This window comes from Enoplosus armatus, chromosome 6 (assembly GCF_043641665.1).
Source record: "Enoplosus armatus isolate fEnoArm2 chromosome 6, fEnoArm2.hap1, whole genome shotgun sequence".
NCBI classification, from domain to species: domain Eukaryota; kingdom Metazoa; phylum Chordata; class Actinopteri; order Centrarchiformes; family Enoplosidae; genus Enoplosus; species Enoplosus armatus.
The window spans coordinates 16,211,285-16,231,159 of NC_092185.1; the positions used below are offsets into that span (position 1 = coordinate 16,211,285).

Here is a 19,875-nt window from a genome sequence, read left to right on the forward strand (position 1 = left end):
TTTGTATCTATAGGTGGACTCAAAGCCTTGCAGGTATCCAAATAACCCACTTCTGTTTCTCAGTGAGTCTTCCTCCATCTATTATTAATCTGTGGCTATAATGTTTTATTATACCCATAAATAAATATATTTGCGCTATCTTTGCTCTAGTTTATTCATAATCATAACACAGTGCCTTGTTTCCTGCAATGGCTGAGAACACAGAATATGATTGTATTTTACCCCTCCTGATGATGGACCACAAATGCAGTAGTAATTAATTTAGGTTCTGTTTATACAATATATATATTCATATGCTGCATAATACTTTTGTGTTTTGTCCCTGCCCAGGCTATTGTGCTGTGTTTCCGTCTTCACTTCACCAAGGACAACATCACCAACAACACAGCAGCCGCCACCGTCAGACAGGTCGTCACTGTGGTCTTTGAGAGGATGGTGGCTGAGGATGAGCGTTTCAAAGGTACTACTACTACTCTGCACCAACACTTACCCTGTTGATTCACTTATTTACTGTACTGTTGTTTACTTTTGTACTCTTAAAGAGTTGTTTAAATGCCTAAAATATGTATTGTATTTACCCCCAGGCATTGTGGAGCAGCCTCCTCCTGTCCAAGGAAACACCAACAGGCGGTCTGTTAGCACTCTGAGGCCCAGTGCAAAAGATGCATACATGCTTTTCCAGGTATGTCCACCAGGGGGCAGCATCCCTCTACACAGTATTAAACCTTCGGGCCAAGTTGGTTTTGAAACATGGCTCATGATCTCATCATTTGTGGACTAGAGACAAGAAATCAAAATAGTCCCACAACTGTAAATTATAGATATTACCAACCTCATAACTTAGAGTTTTAAAGTAGAAAATAAGTTTCGCCTCAGCAATGAAGTGAAATTTGCAAGAAGTTATTCATGCCCTTGTCATTCCTCACCCACGCTGCACTTTTGTGTGATCGTGCTTATCCGTCCAGCAGAGCTCAGTGACTGCACTGTTTCAACCACTGTGATATGTGTAGGACATTGTTTAAAGTGCTGTTGTGCACCTCCCTACAGGACTTGTGCCAGCTGGTGAATGCTGATGCCCCCTACTGGCTGGTGGGGATGACAGAGATGACCCGGACGTTTGGCCTGGAGCTGCTGGAGTCTGTTCTTAATGATTTCCCCGGGGTATTCCTACAGGTACATATAGCAGTGATGCAAGACCCTAGAAAACTTTAACCTTTGCATTATTTATGTGTCATGTTATCTTGTCCACCACCTGTATATTTTATATATGCTGAACATCAGATATTGTGCAGCTCAGTGCAGTGAAACAAGTGCTCTTTAACAGTAGTTTGTCTTGGTAATACTATGCCTCATCTCATCCAAAGTGCCTCTCTCTCTCTCTATTTCCTACGCAGCACCAGGAGTTCAGCTTCCTGCTGAAAGAACGTGTGTGTCCTCTCGTCATCAAGCTCTTCTCCCCCAACATCAAGTTCCGGCAGGGCAGCAGCAGCGCCGCCTCACCAGCACCTGTGGAGAAACCTTACTTTCCCATCTGCATGAGGCTGTTGCGCGTGGTCTCAGTCCTCATCAAGCACTTCTACAGCTTACTGGTAAGGGACCGGTCTGCAGTGATGGTCCACTGGCCAGAACTGTTGCCTGATGGATGCTTTATCAGTAAGGGATTTTCTCCAGCACAGAGCTGATACACTTAATTGATCTGGTCTGATTAGTGTTGGATTAGCGTAGTAGTACTTTTGTTTTAGTTCTGCTCCAGACGCTTTAATGAGCTTAGCTGCGTCTGAGTAATTCAGCATTGCAGCTGTTTTTATTTAGTGAAATTCTCTCAGTCCTTGAAATGGAAATTTGTCTTTTGCCTGCCTCCATCAAGAAGTGCAGTAAGCCACAGAATAGCTTCATTAAAGGCTAAAAGGATTCAGGGATTTTGCTAGAGCAAATGTCTGTCCCAGTCTGATATGTGTGTGTTTGTTTTGCAGGTGACTGAGTGTGAGATCTTCTTGTCTCTGCTGGTAAAGTTTCTGGATGGGGAGAAGCCGCAGTGGCTGAGAGCAGTGGCCGTGGAATCAGTCCATAGGTTATGTGTGCAGCCACATTTATTACGGTAAGCAACATTAAACTCTACGAAACCAACCGCATATTTTATTTAATGAGTCTCAAAACGTATTTTTTCCTGTGTTACATAAATGTTAACTGCATTGCACAGCTGCATTGAGTGAAAGAAGACTAGAGGTGTTTTGTGCCTCACACTGCTTGATTGTTGGTAATCATTCCTTAATGACTCTTCAGCCAAACAGTGCGACGTATCTGGTCATGATGGCTAAATGTTTCCATAATTGCTGATTAATCTACCCCTTGATACAACAACAGAGGTCGAGCTAATCAGGAAAAGAAACCTACAAAACATACCACTGTGGTACACAGTCTCCTCTACCATCCACGTACATAAGCTCTCAATATGTAGCTGTCTCGACTTGGCTTTTAATACTTATACTGTCTGTGCTGTCAACAGGATACTAAGTAGTTTAAATGGTATGAATAAGTTTAACCACGCCATCAGCATGGTTCTAGGAATAGCAATTTTGGCCAGTGACTCGATCCATCCGTTAATCTGTGGGGTCCAGAGAGAAATTTTAGATTGCCATGAAATTTGGTGCAGCTGTTCATGGTTCCTTAAATTGAGGATGATATTTGCAGGTTAACATACCAATATTTACATGTAAAGTTATCATGTTAGCATGCTAACAGCTGCTATGTATTGTTGAGGCTGACAAAGCTGCAGCAGAACCTGATGGATGTTGAGCTGAACGTGTCAACAAAGCTTAGTCTGATGAAAGTTGAGCAAAGTCTGACAACATAAAGATGAACCTGTGTCTGATATTTCCTAAGTTATATTTTTTGCATTATAGTTCTGTAATATGTTAGCACCCAAATGGCCAGTTTCTTGCTGTTTCTTTCTTGCTGAACTCCTATCACAAAATTCTGTCTTTTCCCTTTTAGTTCGTTCTGCCAATCATACGACATGAAGCAGCACTCCACTAAAGTATTCAGAGACATTGTCAATGCCCTTGGCTCCTTCATCCAGTCCCTCTTCATCGTCCCCAACACGGGCAACACTGCTGCCGTCAATGCACCTGCTGGTCAGTTCACTGATTTTTAAGAGTAATCAAATCCTCATTTCTTTTACAAGACTGTGGTACAGTAATCAATGTATTACAAATATGAAAGTCTTACTTTTTATTCAACAATTAGGATTCCTGGTGCTCTGGAAAAGTCAATTAATTTTCATGTGTCCGTGTGTGTTTATGTGTATTTGGTTTTTTGTTTTTTAATCTTGTTTTTTTATTCCACTCTACCCCCACTACACGTTCTGTTCAGGCGGCTCAGGTTCGGGGGCCCAGGGAGCAGCACAGGGCGGCCCAGGGACAGGAGGGGTCAGCGGCAACCTGACCACCCAGGCTGCGTTTGAATACCGTGGTACCTGGATCCCACTGATGACTGTTAGTGTCCAGGGCAGCGCCAAGGCCACCTAGTAAGTACGGTTACCACACAGAATTAAAAAGTTCACCTTTCTGACTCACTTTATCCTCTTTCTTTCATGAGTACGCAAATGTAATCCCTGTAACACACACACAGAACAAGTGAACACCATATTACCATATCTGTGCTGCTAAGTCACATAAATGTACGCTTGTAGCATTGTAGTTAGCTGTATCCTGCGAGCAGTGAAAACCATTTTGTATTAAACAACAGGGGATCATAGTAAGGAAGAGATCAAAGGCTTAACCCTGCTTGAGGAGTGAAATGCTATTGTTATTAGTCTTTGGTTTTTCACAGGAAAGCAAGGTTTAGAATACAGGGAATTACATTAGCCCGAGGCCTTCCTGTAGCAAAGAGAGGTGTTGTTTAAATTGCTCTTTCTGGTGGTAATGAAATCTATTTGCCGTAATTAGGATTAGGATTCTTCTTGCTGTAATTAGGAGTTAGGCACACACCTTTGATGCTTTTAGTGTCTTAAACACTGAGTAGAAAAAGAACAACAGCTGCTTCTTCTGTAACAGACAAACCAACAGAATCCAGGTAAAAGCTGTGCTCTTGTAATAACTTCAGGCATTAAATCCACTTCTGACTGTTAGTTCTGACAGAGAAGAATTAGATGATGCAAAGGGGTAACAGGCATATTTTGCACCTTGACAGAACTGACTGATGAATATTGGTGGTGCATATCATCAATAAGAAGGAAGTCTGGATAGTTTGGGCAGCCAATGTAAAGCAGTAATTTGTGTAGAGGCAGTGTTTAGACTCTCATCAAATAACTGGTGATCCATGAAAACACACACACATTTAAGTGTATGAGTGAACTTTGTAACAGTTGCAATTTATGGACAAAATGCAGTTCACATCAGCACATACACACACTCCATCTCATTTGCTCCGTCCCTTTCTGTCATCCTCCAGTCTAGAGATGCTGGACAAGGTGGAGCCCCCGTCCATCCCGGAGGGCTATGCCATGTCTGTGGCCTTCAGTGCCCTACTGGACCTGGTGCGGGGCATCACCTCTATGATTGAAAGAGAATTGGCCGTGGAGGAGGAGGCAGCTGCTGAGTTCAGGGAGGCTCATCCTGATCAGGAGTGGCAGCCACAATCTGGTGAGAATGGATGGGGGTGTGTGGGGGGGGTTTGTGAGGAGAAAGACGAGCAGGTTCTGACAATGCAGTGAAATGTAGAATATAAACCTATCAAATGAATTAAAGATTTAAGTAAGCTTGAAGAGGGGCAGTAAACTGAAAAACAACATCTCAAGGGGGAAATACAGTGCAAACTATACACATGATTGCCAAACCCATTAGGATTCTGGGTAGCAGCACTTCTGTGACCCCTGGTGGCCAGTATTGTGCCTGAATGTCTTTATCTTTACAAATAAGATATCAAAAATGTACGTATGTCTAATACTGAATGGATACTGTCTAAACTAGAGTGAAATAATTCCTGAAGAAACTCACGAATGCTTTATGTTTTTGTTTCAGGGGCTCACCTGGTGTGGGAGGAGATGGTCAGTGCCTGCTGGTGTGGTCTACTGGCTGCTCTGTCTCTACTACTAGACGCCAGGTGAATGGACTCTCTACCTTTTCACCAACTGCTATTTTGCAGTCAGCAGTCATGTTGCATGTACACATTTGGGAATCACTTTTCACTTTTTTCTCTCTTGTCCCGTCTCTTCAGCACTGATGAGACGGCCACGGAAAATATCCTCAAGGCAGAGCTGACCATGGCCTCGCTGTGTGGTCGCCTGGGCCTGGTGACGCCCCGTGACGCCTTCATTACAGCCATCTGCAAGGCCTCTCTGCCGCCGCACTATGCCCTGACTGTTCTGAGCAGCAACGCCGCCAACCTTTCCAGCAAAGGTACGCTCTTCAGTTGAGAATGCCACTTAAAACTACATAGAAAACACAGTGCAAGCAGTGCCTCAGGTGTCCTTTTTCTGTGTAGAAGACATCATCCAAATACTTTATTGCCTGTACACACGCACACACAAATACACCTGAAATACCTGGATAATCCTGCAAACCATTTAGGGCTGAGTTTGATATGCATATTTGTATTTCTGCTTTTATGTTAGCATAACAAAATCCAATATCTAACTGTACCACAAACAGCTAAAGGTCCCAGTGTCCAACCCTGAGGATGGCCTCTGGTCATGTGTATTTATGTTAAACTAATGAGCACGTCTCATCTCCCATATGGTTAGATGTGCATGCTGCTAAACTGAGCTTAACTGTTGGCATTTTGCCTGTCCCTATTGCCCTACTCTTATTGCATTAATCCATAACTTTTCACTGTGGCTTCTAATTAGGAACACCAAGGAGTGTGTCTAGGGAATGTAGACGTGTACACACACACACACACACACACACAGCTGCTCTCAAACCAACCACTCAGACATTCATTATTTGCATATTAGCTTGTAGAGATAAAGCCGGCAAATTGGGTCTCAACTTTCGATGGATGTTTGCCTTGGAGTTAATTAAGAAAGCTTTTCTTGCATGTCGCAAGCTTGTTACAAAACCTGTTTGTGTGTATTACTGACTCTCATTGAAAGACTTGACTCTCGTGTGTGTTTACACATGTGGTTGTCTGTGTGTATTCTCCACAGCCTACTCCATCCAAGGCCAGAGTGTGCAGATTATCAGCCCCTCCAGTGAATCTCATCAGCAGGTGGTGGCTGTGGGCCAGCCGCTCACCGCCCAGCCCCAGGGCACTGTGGTGGTAAGGACACACAAGCACACACAATAATGAAGAGGCTGTGGTTACACTTAACGTTTCATTTCATTTAATGAATGTAGCAGTTTTCCAAAAACAAAGCTTACAAAATTTTACAATCAAGACAAATTATACAAATACAAACAATTTTCCAGAAACAATTTAGCAGCTGCAAAAATAAAGCAAAAGTGTTGCCGTTGGGAAGGATAAATACCCTGAATACTATGCTAGTACTAGAGTCCAAATGTGCTCTAACACCTAACTAGACAAAACTTGAATTATGATTTAACTAGCGCCAAATTCAAAATTGTTTTATTTTGGTATGTGAGTGTTACAATGTCTAAGATATAACCCAAATAATCTCTGAAATGTGCCGATTGCAAAAACTCTGCCTTGCCTGATGTTGCTGAAGTTTCTCTGTTACACACAGATACACACACTCTGAGATAAAATAAAATGCACAGCGAAGCAATTTGTTTACCAGGTTGTCTGTGTTATTAATATACACAACACCTCCTTTTATGATAACGCCCACCTAAAAACAGACACACTCACTCTCTTATAGCACCCTCTAGGTAAGGGACAACCGTTATGAACATATGCAGGTCAGGCGAGCCTGTGAATCTAAATTTCCCTTGAGGCCAATAACATTTCAAAAGACATGGGCAGTGACTTCGACTCTAACCTGGAATCATTATGCTGTAATCAGAATTCTCCCCATAGTAATAATAATGTTAACATGTTTTTTTCTGGTCTTAGCTCTTACACTACTGTATGTGTATGTATTACCCCTTTTTCTACTATTTCACTCATTGTGATTTGCTCTGGAGAAGTGTATCAGCTAAATGCCTGATGACATGTGCATTAAAATGTACTATAATGTAACTGTATGTCTCTGTCAGCTGACTGCCAAGAACATCCAATGTATGCGAACCTTGTTGAACCTGGCCCACTGCCATGGAGCCGTGCTGGGCACCTCCTGGCAGCTAGTGCTGGCTACACTGCAGGTACTACTACCACCTGGTACCACACGTTTACACATAACCACACACACGTCTGCACACTCTCATCTAATTAGACAAAGCTAAATTGGCAGTCCATATTCTCTCTCTCTCTCTCTCTCTCTCTCTCTCTCTCTCTCTCTCTCTCTCTCTCTCTCTCTCTCTCTCTCTCTCTCTCTCTCTCTCTCTCTCTCTCTCTCTCTCTCTCTCTCTCTCTCTCTCTCTCTCCCACACACACACACACACACACACACACACACAAATGCATATATACTTCCTCTTGTAATAAGGCAAAATGACATTCATATATGCATAAATGTGTACATGGACTGCTTATGTGAAAAGAAATTGGCGGCCAAGAATAACTTTTCTTACAGAAACAGACAAGAGTCGATTTAGAGTAACCAGTATGTCAGTGTGCATTTCATGCCACTTTTCTCTCTTCCAGCACTTAGTGTGGATCCTGGGGCTGAAGCCGGGGCTCGGTGGTGCCCTGAAGCCTGGCCGAGCTGTGGAGGGACCCAGTACAGTGAGTCTTTTTAGGAACTGTGTGTTGAGCATGCATTGCACTGTATGTTTTTCACCTAGTTGTTGAAGGCGATGAGTGAACTGGCTATGGTTGTGTCTTCAACCTAAACAGGTGCTGACCACAGCCGTGATGACAGACCTGCCCGTCATCTCCAACATCCTGTCCAGACTATTCGAGAGCTCCCAGTAAGAACCAGTCCTTCATCTGTGAAAACGAGAACTCCAATTACTTATCCCCTATGCTCTTAAATAGTCCAGTCGGAAATATACTTGCTGATATAGGACAATGCATGGGGATACGTTTTCTGTTCAGAACTGATAATAACCATATGTAAACCTTAGTTGTTTTGCGGAGGAGTTTTAGACATAATGAATGATACAATCTCAAGTTTGAGTCTTTCTACTCTTGGAAAAGAGTTGTTCATCTTCATAAATATTAATTGGACTGACCAGAAGAATGATGTACATGCTTAGGAAGAGTGGTAGTTCCTGTTGAAAAACTGAATTCTTAACATTTGAAACTATTCATGCTGTGCAAAATATACATGTTAAGTATGCAACATGTATTTTTTTGTGTGATCTAGGTACCTGGATGATGTGTCTCTGCATCACCTGATCAACGCTCTCTGCTCCCTCTCTGTGGAAGCCATGGAAATGGCTTATGGAAACAACAAGGTAAGGACTTTCTATATTTTAATATTAGATGAAACTTGGTTCACTGATGTTTTGCATATGTGAGTATTTGGCTTTGGTTCAAATGTCAAACGCCGGCTAAGAGTAACACTTCTTTACTTACTTAAACATTTACAGGAATTGGATGCTTGTCTGTCATAGATGACCATACGTTGTTTTTTTTCAACTTATACAACTCAGATCCCTTTTAGAGTTACACACTGAGAATATATATGTATTTTATATATACCCAAAAGTCCCAAACAAAAATGAATATACACACGAGTGTTCATACCTCAGGTTTATATGTGTTAATCACCTTGTTTGTAAATATCTAAATGTAGTGTCTATTTAGTGTATTACACATTTTCTTTTCATTTTCAAAACGATTCTACAAATGAAGTCCTTTATATAACTCCTTGTTATACATCTTTGTTTTGATTTTATCAGTAAAGTCAGGGTACATAGTGTCCAGTATTTATGTAGTTTATTTTTTCTTGTCTGGGTTTCAGGAGCCATCTCTGTTTGCTGTGGCCAAGCTGCTGGAGACTGGCCTTGTCAACATGGATCGTATAGAAATCCTGTGGAGACCCCTAACTGGCCACTTATTGGAGGTAACATCTATTTACAGCTACATCCCACAAGGTGCAGATAAAGAGCTCTGCTCTAAAACTCGGTTACTGTCACCACATTTCATTCAAACAAAGGCCACACAGTAATATTCTTGTAATCACTTTAGAGCAATTTATTTTACTGGCTACACTTTGATTAAACTTTATTTCACCTAGTACAATAAGTGTACAAGGAATTTGACCTGTTAAACTGCAGCTAGAGAGAAATGCTTGTTTAAATTTGGTTACAGTCATTGTCAGTTTTTCCAATGCTGAAGATCTTATTGGAGACGTCATTTATACATTTGGAACCAAACTATTAAAATAATGACAGCTAGAAGCCTAAAAGAATGTCAAAATTGCCCCCTTCTGCTGGACCCTTTTGGTTTCTTTACCCAGTACCAAATCTGTAATAATGATATTTCCATGGAGTCTGGAGCATATGAGCCCCTAAAGTTAAAATGAAATGAAATTATAGCTGCAAGCAGCAACATGGAGACAGAGCTCTAGTCTCGTGGTTCAGTCATGAAGGACAAAAACAGTTGAACAAGTTATAGAAGATATTCTCCTCTTTCCTCTTTGTTCTTACACATTGGTGAAACGTTCAAGCCTGTAGCATGTTCAGCTGATTTTATTGAAAGTAATTTTCAACATTTTTGGAATTTAGGTGGTTGTTATAGCACTATTATAAGCAGAATTGTGAATATTTGAGTATATGTTATATGGCACCTGACCAGAGTTTTTGTTCCCATATCTGTAAGAGGATTCTCATTTATTATGTGTGTAAAGGTGTGTTTTTAGAGGCTTCACATTTTCTTTGTCTATCTCCCCTCTCTCTTGCACTCCTGTCTGTTTTGCAGAAGGTAAGCTCAGATTCCCTCCTCCATAATCATTGGCTTTCCCGTCTCTTTTTTCCCCCAATCTGTTCTCTCTCCCTCTCAGTCTGGCATCAACATGTTGGAGTTGAGGGGTCGCTCTGTCAAAATGTGTCCACAGTGCATTTGCTCTGCTACCAGTGTTTGACCTTACATTCTTGTGTGCAATCTGCAATGTGAAACTCTGATTTGTACAGAATCTGAAGCTGCACCTGCAAAGTATAATTTACGCTTAAATAAAATGCTGCTTATCTTTCTTTGCAGGCTTGTTCATATTCAAATTCCATTGCTTTTATATTTTAAGGCAATGTGACAATGATATCACCTTCATTATGTCTTTATTTTCAGATGTACATTATTATAAAGATTAAGATTAAAATGTGAGAAATAGATACACATGGACCATCTGGCTTCTGAAGGGGTACAGCTACAGTATCTACTTAGCAGTCTCTCTTTATGCCTGTAAGCAAAATAAAGTTTTCTCCTCTTGGAAGTCTGATGCCATAAAAGTAAAATCTTGTTTGACAAACCTCCCAATAGACCAAAGATGATTAATTTTGATCACAGATGAGCTTAAAATATTCTATTTTTACTGGGACTCTTCAAGCAGAAGGCAGGTTTTGTACTTCACTCATGTACTTTTGTCTGCTGAGCCTGGCCTCTCCATGTGTATCTACACTAGCTTTCATGATTAGACTGTCTGTCACAGCACACCCTGTTATTGCAGGGGATCCCAGTCTCTATCACACAGTCTGTGGTTTTATTTCACTCACCTGTTTCACTACCACCCACTGTGACCACTGCTGGGAAATACTGTTCTTAACAGCCTCTGCATCAGATTTGTTGTTGTGCGCATGTGTCTGCATTTTTGTGTCTATGTGATGTGTCCTGCAGGTCTGCCAGCACCCAAACTCCAGGATGAGAGAGTGGGGGGCTGAGGCGTTGACGGCACTTATCAAAGCTGGCCTGGCCTATAAACACGACCCTCCACTGGCCCAAAATCAGGTAACCAACACTACAGGTGTTTATGGTCAAAAACACAAAAAAGCAGAAAAACAAAAATCTTTAGGACTTGCATGTATGAAACTTGGCTCTTAGCCCTTCTCGTCATATGAACATTGTAGGGATACAGGAGTGTTTTATTAGACAGATGCATTCTTTGTCTTCTCTGGGTTTCACTTCTTAATATGGGTTGTTTGTAATGCTGACATTTGAGAAATCTCCTCCACTGTTGCAGTGTATAAGTGTGTGCCAAATGCTTAAAATGTGGAAAGCAGAAACGTCACAGTCATTTTGTGACTTGTCATTCACAAACACGGAGTCTGTGACCTTCACCTTAGTGAGACAGATAAAGGGAATGGTGCAGAGCTTATCTAGAAGAGGGCAGAAGAACTGTGTGGAGGCTACTAGAACAGCACAGAACCATACAAATGATGGCTGTAAAAATGCACAGTACAATCACTTCTACAAGGCCTGTCTTGCAGTGTGGGCAAGCTTTTATCGTGTTTGTCGTGTTGGAATAATGTATTTATGAATACAGTGACTGCGCCCAAACATCTTATGATATACAAAATAAAAAAGGAGAAAAAGAAAGACATTCGATTCAGACTAACTGAACACAGTTAACAAATGAGTTACTATCTCCCTTTTTTTATCCTCAAGCGGCTGCAGCTTCTGTTGCTGAACCCCCTGAAGGAGTTGTCCAACGTGCTGCATGCAGACATCCGGCAGAAACAGCTGGAGAGTGTTCTGCAGATCCTACAGAGCCAGGGAGACAGCCTGGGGCCCGGCTGGCCCCTCGTCTTGGGTGTCATAGGAGCCATCCGCAATGATCAAGGGTAAGAGCACAAAGGAAGAGGAGGAGAAGACGGACAAAGGAGACAGGGCTTTTTTTTGTTGTCGTTGAAATTGTTCATGTTTTATGCTAAATGCAAATTTGTGAGAGCCATTCTAAATTTCTGTTGTAACTACAGTTACCCTGCAAGTAATTTAAGAAACTGAACTCAACCCAAACGCGCCATTTGTCTTGTTTCCCTTCAGCGAGTCATTGATTCGAACAGCCTTCCAGTGCCTGCAGTTGGTGGTGACGGACTTCCTACCCACCATGCCTTGCACGTGCCTCCAGATTGTAGTGGATGTAGCCGGCAGCTTCGGCCTGCAGAATCAGGAGCTCAATATCAGCCTCACCTCCATTGGCCTGCTGGTGAGATAACAGATGTCTTGTCTTTTGTTCTTTATGTCTAAATGTTATGCTCAGACACACAGGCAAGATCCCTGCAAGTGGTTAATTAACCACTCTCTCATAATATACTGCAAACATGCTCAGAAAAACATTTGATCTACCGGTTGACTGGGCATTTGAGAGGCCACCAGTAGAATAAAGTGATGTAACTGGTCAAGTCCCAGGTGTGAATGTGTGTAACCATGAAGGTGAAGCAGTTCTGTGCTAACAGAGAATATGGTAATATCAATGAAGAAGAAATCAGGCAATAACAGAAGCTTCCTGACCTACAAACAGTATTATTGTGAGGGACTGACAGGTTGGACACTTTTCTTTTCCAATAGTTTGAAAACTGAATCATAGTATGTTTAATATGATTAGACAATTATATATCGCATAATTCCTTGTTTCGCATTATTTTATCAAATTTAGCAGCACTTAACCACTCTGCTGACATTTCATAGATACTTTGTACAATATTCAGGACATGCAAAACCAGATATTGATCTGTGGTTTGCAGGATTATTTCTCTTGGAGTGTGGCAGTTCCTGCGAGATAACTTTATGGTAATAGGATAGCAAAACCGCCAGAAGCATTTTACTAACCTTCCTCTCCAATTTATGCCCCCACTCTCTACCCCACTTTCCGTTTTACCCACAGTGGAACATTTCGGACTACTTCTTCCAAAGGGGTGAAGCCATCACACAGGAGTTGGAGAGGGAGGAGGAAGCTCTGCAGAAGCAGGCCCAGGAGAAAGGAGAGACCCTGAACAGGCCATTCCACCCTGCCCCTCCCTTTGATTGCCTGTGGCTGTGCCTGTACGCCAAGCTGGGCGAGCTGTGCGTCGACCCACGGCCCGCTGTGCGCAAAAGCGCTGGGCAGACTTTGTTCTCCACCATTGCTGCCCACGGGACCCTGCTGCAGCAGCCAACATGGCATATTGTGGTCTGGAAGGTAGCATGCAAGAATTTGTCGTTGTCATTTGATTTAATTATACTGGAGGAGGCTGTCATTCATATTGTTTGTACAGAATACTGTTAAAATAAAGGGGTTCATTCTGGAGGGAGAAATCCAAATCCAATATATGTATTATTTTTCTGTAATATATCAAAACTAACTTTCCTTTGTATGATTACATTAGCTCTCTACTTTGTAATTGTTGTCTTCTTTTCAATGATTATAGACTGAAAGATAAGAAAACTGCTCTAAATAGGCTGTCTTTGGAGCTCTGTTATTGATGTCTGTCGGGATGCACTGGTATGCGCTTTGCAGCAGAAATCACTGCTTATTGAACTATCTTGGTGTCACCACTAGGTACTGTTTCACCTGTTAGACTGCGTGAGGACGTCATCCACCACAGCAGACAAGGAAAAGATTGAGTCTGGAGGCGGGAACATCCTCATCCACCACTCACGCGACACAGCTGAAAAACAGTGGGCAGAAACGTGGGTGCTGACGCTAGCCGGGGTGGCGCGCATTTTTAACACAAGGCGGTATCTCCTCCAGCAGTTAGGTGAGCCACGTAAAATCTACTCTAATACTTAACCACTGCATCTGCTGCTATTGTACATAAGGTGGACTGTGACACACTGCTACAGTTTACCACACCGAAAAGTAAACAATGAAAATTACATATTGAAATGTATTCATAAATCTGTGCCAAGTGTAGCAAAAATCCAGAAACGGCCCAGCTGTTTCTACTGGTATATTACCACCCATTAAACCATGTTAAGCCCCATGTGAGCAGGATTAATATTCCAGGGAGATATGAATGATAAAACATGAGCTCCTCATTAACTGCACTCATCCCTCTGAACTGCATTTTAGCCAGTGCCAAATTACAAGAGGTGACTCATAATATAAAACACTTTCAGCCTACTACACATAAAATCACTTAGAGGAAGGCTGCTCTTCCTACATAGAACCTAGATAAAATTGATAACTGTTGCTGGCAATATAATATCACCGTATGGGCCTTCTTGGATGATTGTATGTCATTTAAAACAGGCTCATATTCATATTGACAACATGTATTAAGAGGAAACAGTGTTTGTGACTGATAACCATGGCCAGAACCGCAGGTGTTTCTCTATATGGCCTCTTTGAACTTCTGGTAGTTGCCTCATGTTGGTTTGAAAGTGCTAATTGTCACACTATTTACAGTTGACACATACCGCTAATTGGCAGTCTCACACTCTCCCATAATTTTGCTGCGTGTCTGCAGGTGATTTCTTCGAGGCCTGGGAGGTGCTGCTGAACCACATTCAGTCAGCTGCTCTCAGCAAAAACAACGAGGTCTCCCTGGCTGCCCTCAAGAGCTTTCAAGAGATCCTACAGATTGTTACACCTGTTAAAGACTCAGACAAAGCAGGTGATGCACTTGCCGCAATGGGCGTCCCCCCAGTGCTCATTGACCCCCTCTCAGCGTCTGGTCCTGGCAGACCCCTGGTGCGTTCAGACTCGCTAGTTGAGCGGCTGACTCGATACAACGGGGCTGAGCTGCAGGCCCCGCCCCCAGGGGAGGAGTCAGCCTTAGAAGACTCTGCGTTGTGGTGGTCAGCGTGGAACACGTGGTATCGAACGGGAACGGACAGCACGAGGCCGCCTAGTGGTCCGACAGAGAAGCTCTCCTTCATCCCCAGCCAGCCCTTCCTCACAGCGTTGATCCAGATTTTCCCAGCACTCTACCAGCACATCAAAGCCAACTTCAGTATGGAGGATCTGAAGAAGCTGGGGGTCATCCTCCATGGGGCCGTGTCTGTGCCTATCAGCAGCGATGCCTCGCCCTTCATCCTCCCCTCCTACACGGAGGCGGTACTCACCAGCTTGCAGGAAGCGGTGCTCACCGCTCTGGATGTTTTGCAGAAGGTGGGCAAAGGAAATATATTGTCAGAAAACAATAATATGGGTACCAAAGAGACTTTTAACATATGTTATACATTATGTACCATACAAAATAGCATCAAGATAAGAGCCAAGTGGAGTGTCATGTTGACCAAGGGGTCTAAGACATATACCATATACCCTCAACGTCCATGTACTATAAAAATGCCAAAAAGATAATAAAATGAAAAGACAGGTAAATGATAAATGAAAGGTGGAGAACATTGTTATCCCCTAAAAATTGCAGTGTTATGTGGGAGGCAGCCCTGACGCTTTAATGTGGTGTTTATCCTATATATCCCAATACTACAGATGACTATTTAATCATCATCGACTATTCTGATGTTTAGTCTTTAAAATGTCAGAAAATAGTAAGAAGTGCCCATCACAATTTGTCAGAACCCAAGGTGATGTCTTAAAAAAGCAGAAAATCCTCACAATTGAGAAGGTGGAACCAGGGAATCAGCAAATGTGACACAAATCAATAATTTCAGCTCTTTTTCCATTTTTTCAATTGGGCAAAACATGTCCTTGTACCTTTAACTGACACCTTGACTTGATACAGCAACTCCAGTCCTCTCTGAGAAATGCAGACCCTTACTCTCCCTGTCAACCAAAAGTTATTTCTTGCCATTTTGTGTCAACTCAGCCCAGGAAACAATGTGTCAGTCGGCTAAATTATGCAATATGCACTCCTGTGGTGGATGTCAGCAGTGTTTGTTCCTCCCTTCCCTCCCTGCTGCAGGCCATCTGTGTGGGCCCGGAGAACCTGCAGGTCATGTACCCAGCCATCTTTGAACAGCTGCTACTCTTCGTGGAGTTCTCCTGCAAGCCTCCTCAGTACGGCAGGATGGAAACCAAACACGTGGCCAATGCCAAATACAACCAGGTAGGGGGAAATGGAATTGGCCGTTTAACTGCTTGGTTTTCATTTGCAATTTATCTCTTTTTACAGTTCATTCATACAGATCATTAAAATGTTGGATGGTGTACCCTATTTTTCATTGTCCTGTCATTTTCAACAAGACCATCTCTCTTCTTTGATGTTCATGAAGCTCTCCCTACTTCAGTCTAGTTAATTTGGCCCCTATCATGGCCCTTTATGAGATTGACAGGTTCTTCTGGACCCCCATTAGTAGGCCGAAGCCTTTTCTTCCTCATATTCCCTCCCTTATGCTTCCATCTTGCTGGCAGCATGCCAGAGAAGTGTTTCACCACTTTTCTATTCAACCACAGTTCAAAGTGATAAAAACTTTTATTTCTAAGGAACCCTATGATCTTCAGCAAGATTTTGTCATTTATAAAACCACAAACAGTTTCTTCAGAGCAGAGGAGTCTTCTCACAACATTGTTCTGATATCAGTTGCTTTTTTACTCCTTGTTGTTCTGGTGCCTTCATGGGAATGCTGATAGTTATCTTGATCTATCACTGGCAGGCTGATACAGTTATGCTAAGGAATGTTAGCATGTGTCAAATCCTGCATGTGGGGTCCAGACTCAGCCCTATACTGGACATATTTGTTGATCTGAATCTGTTTAAATTGTTTAAGTGAGAGGGAGAGAACAAAATTCCCACTCAACCAAACAGATGTTATGGGTGGTCTTTATATTCCCTTGTTGGCTTTTATCCAGTGTTGCTTCAAATGTCCTCGTGCTAGTGAGTGAGTGTTGGTTCCCTCAATCAGTCCTGGTTATTGAATCTCATTCAGCCAACAAGCCACTACAAATTCGATATAACTTAAACACCAGTTTAATTGCGATCTTCTCTCATTCTGTTTCTTGGGACTACTCACTGGATAACCATTTTAGATCCAGCTGTTTGCACCGGTGAGTTCCATCATCTCCTTCAGCCCCCTTTATAGTTGAACTAAGCTGTGCTGAATGGTGACGACCTACCCTCTGCGGTAGATGAGATATCACACCGCATGGTAGGCTCTCACATCTCATCTGCGTCTTTCACTCACTACATGCCCCCCCCCCTCTCTGCCTGCCACTAACTAGTGGTTATGCCTCTGTGTGCACAGTCCTTGTGCAGTTTCATTTTCAGTTAATTTTGTGTTTTTTGGTGATGTTCATATGCACATGTGTGTTTCTGTTTATATTTCTTAAAGACACACTTTGTAGCGTCAAGTCATTTGTTTGGCAACATTTCAGCTGTGGTACTCATATAAGCCTAACAAAACTTGAAGCAGACTAATAGTCACTGTAACTTTAAAATAAATTTGTGTTACTTGTATATGTATACAAAGTGTGCCTTTAAAAACTGCTTTCAACATGGCTCTGAAGGTAATGATAACGGTTCTCAAGTTTGGTTGACTAATGTCCACTCCTGTTTTTTTCTCTTGTTAAATCTTCTTGCCCCTGTAGGCGGAATGGGTTGCCTTAAACTATGTGCCCTTTGCTGAGCGTTCCTTGGAGGTGGTGGTGGACCTGTACCATAAAACAGCGTGCCACAAAGCTGTCATTAATGAGAAAGTTCTGCAGAACATCATCAAGGTATTTTCACCAGGATGGCGTATTCATGGTTTCCATGGTCACGAAAGTCCTAGTAAAGTTTTGGAATTGAAAGAAATGTTTTCCAGGACAAAAAACTGTCAAAATCAACAAAAAGTTGACATAAAAAACAGACTCTTGTAACATATTACCAATATTAAAGCACTTCTAAAGTTTGGTTCACATGTGCATTCTCTCGAATGGGGAGTAAAGTGTCAACATTAGGCGAGAGGCAGCATTGACTTGTGTTTGTTTTTGTTTTTTAGCACTAGCCAAATGAGAACAGTGAGTTTTTATTAAGTTTACTTTCTCAACTCAACTTTCTACTGGCCACCCGTTGAGCACCAGTTATTGTTGAACCCTGTGCAGTCATAAAATGTGGTGTAGAGGATATTAACACAGAATAAAACGGGGGAGAAAACTGCTGCTGCACTGCTATCTGTGGGATGAAAGTTGAACTTCTGGCACACCCTATCAATGATGTCAAAACAGGTGTTTTCCATTAGCTGAGTAAGGCAAAGCACCATCTTTGGCATCACAGCGTTGCTTTTTGTCTTAAAGCTATAAATATTTTCATATTAACAATGGATCAAATGACTACATGTATCTGAAAGGGGTTGCTCGTACTGCCGAATCTACAGAGAATTATCACCCAGCTCTGCAGTTCCTCTCTGCTTTTTAGAGCTTTTTACCATCTTTTAACTTTTAACCTCACTGCGCTCATCAGAGTCGTTTTCGGCCGCAGAAGGCGGCTGTTTTCAGTGAAAAAGCTCTAAACACCCACTGTACACTACATGCCCACCATGCAAAGTTAGCAACAAGCTGGTGAACATAGTAGAGCATTTAGCAGCTAAAGAGATATTTTCCTTAGATGAGCAAAAGGAGGTAAAAGGAGATTTAATACTGGACGGACATTCATCAGGTCATCAGGCCACAACTATATTTTGAAATCACTAGTTAGTTCTGTTTGCTGCCTGAGGAGTCTGTCAATTTCCACCATGGGGCTATGACTATGGGGCTTTTTTCTTAAGTTTATTCAAGAATGTGGTCTTTCAATTTCAGAGCATGACTTACTGATTTCACATTCTGATTTTGTAATGCTTTTCCTCAAAACCCTGCCCTCGCACTCAAATAGCTCCTGCTTGCACTTAAATCTGCTCTGCTTCTGCTCAAACGGTATGCTTGCACTCAGATGTGTTGTTGCTTGCGCATATTTCCTGCGCTCCCGCTTCATCCCTTCTCCTCGCACTCAGGCTGCTTCTTTGCTCGTGAAACGTCTGCTGTCAGATTTCTGCTCTGCTCTCAGATTTTTTTGTGCAATAACCCTGTCAAAATCCCCCAACCAATAAAATGCCAGGTTTAGTGTTGACCAAGGAAATGATCCCTGCCTCGTTGCAGGCACGTTCGCTTTACTTCTTAGAGCGTCCTGTATGGGCAGATACTCTTTAACTGATCCACTCGCCCTCCACGGCTTTATTATATGTTCTTCCTTTGCTTTCTTTATGACTTTTGGAATAAAAGGACAGTCAATATATATACCAGCGCCCGTACTTTTTATTTTACTATAATAGCTACACTGGCCCCCTGCCAGTCTTCTAGAGGGGAAAACGTGTAACTGCAAACCTGAAACTCATAAGACAATGTAAAACATTTAATCCTTTATTAAGGACTTGTGGTGATAAGTCATGCAGTCAAATTGAAAGACCACGCTCTTGAATAAAGATAGAAATAAGAAAGATATCACCTGATAGTATTGATCTCAAGACTTAGGCTGCACTTTACATGTAGCAGATGTGAAGTACAGTTGGTGCCCAATATTGGCAACACTTTCTGAAGGCAATCAAAAATCAAAAGATTTTGTTGGTGCAAATCATCAAAGGGCTTAACTTAACTTAACTTAACTTAACTTAACTTAACTTAAAGCTGACACTGAGTCTTCTATTTTACCCAGTTTCTGACACCTGTGTTTAAGTGCTCTTTTCCCATAGTTTGCTTATAAACCTCAAACGGAAGAGATTTAATTTGCCAAGGAACTATTAAGAAGGTTCCCTACGGACAAATACAAATCTGGCCCCCACCCTTTTTTGCCTCCAAATCAAGAAGGCAATACTCAACCTTGGGGACCCCAGCTGTCCTTTGAAAAGAGGACCTTGTCAAAAAGATGGTGTATTACTTTTCCTGGTTTTGTAGAATGAAACTTGAATAGGACCACTGCCAGGTGCAAAAATGTCTTGAAATGCTGCTTTGATGTTGAAATAAAGTCTTTCCACATTTCGGCATAAAAGAGAAGAGGGTGAAAGGCTTTTGTGGTACTCCAGTTAGTTTTATGGATTTTA

At 42.1% G+C, this 19,875-nt stretch overlaps 1 protein-coding gene across 3 annotated transcripts in view; it reads left to right on the plus strand.

Moving 5' to 3' along the window:
• mon2 (MON2 homolog, regulator of endosome-to-Golgi trafficking) overlaps positions 1-19,875 on the plus strand; it is a 35,602-nt gene that overhangs the window by 11,970 nt on the left and 3,757 nt on the right. Inside the window, exons 5-29 of one of the 3 annotated variants that reach the window (XM_070906706.1) lie at positions 331-460; positions 585-682; positions 1,048-1,173; positions 1,395-1,589; positions 1,974-2,098; positions 2,995-3,134; positions 3,373-3,526; positions 4,453-4,659; positions 4,990-5,103; positions 5,218-5,399; positions 6,149-6,261; positions 7,158-7,262; positions 7,705-7,785; positions 7,897-7,970; positions 8,369-8,459; positions 8,969-9,070; positions 10,837-10,947; positions 11,605-11,780; positions 11,983-12,145; positions 12,824-13,117; positions 13,478-13,676; positions 14,388-15,031; positions 15,792-15,935; positions 16,856-16,873; positions 17,414-17,542. In XM_070906706.1, the coding sequence (XP_070762807.1) occupies positions 331-460; positions 585-682; positions 1,048-1,173; positions 1,395-1,589; positions 1,974-2,098; positions 2,995-3,134; positions 3,373-3,526; positions 4,453-4,659; positions 4,990-5,103; positions 5,218-5,399; positions 6,149-6,261; positions 7,158-7,262; positions 7,705-7,785; positions 7,897-7,970; positions 8,369-8,459; positions 8,969-9,070; positions 10,837-10,947; positions 11,605-11,780; positions 11,983-12,145; positions 12,824-13,117; positions 13,478-13,676; positions 14,388-15,031; positions 15,792-15,935; positions 16,856-16,873; positions 17,414-17,542 (3,915 nt within the window). Of the gene's footprint in view, positions 1-330; positions 461-584; positions 683-1,047; positions 1,174-1,394; positions 1,590-1,973; positions 2,099-2,994; positions 3,135-3,372; positions 3,527-4,452; positions 4,660-4,989; positions 5,104-5,217; positions 5,400-6,146; positions 6,262-7,157; positions 7,263-7,704; positions 7,786-7,896; positions 7,971-8,368; positions 8,460-8,968; positions 9,071-10,836; positions 10,948-11,604; positions 11,781-11,982; positions 12,146-12,823; positions 13,118-13,477; positions 13,677-14,387; positions 15,032-15,791; positions 15,936-16,855; positions 16,874-17,413; positions 17,543-19,875 lie in introns of all 3 variants that reach the window. The other 2 variants (XM_070906707.1, XM_070906708.1) reach the window with 2 other exon arrangements.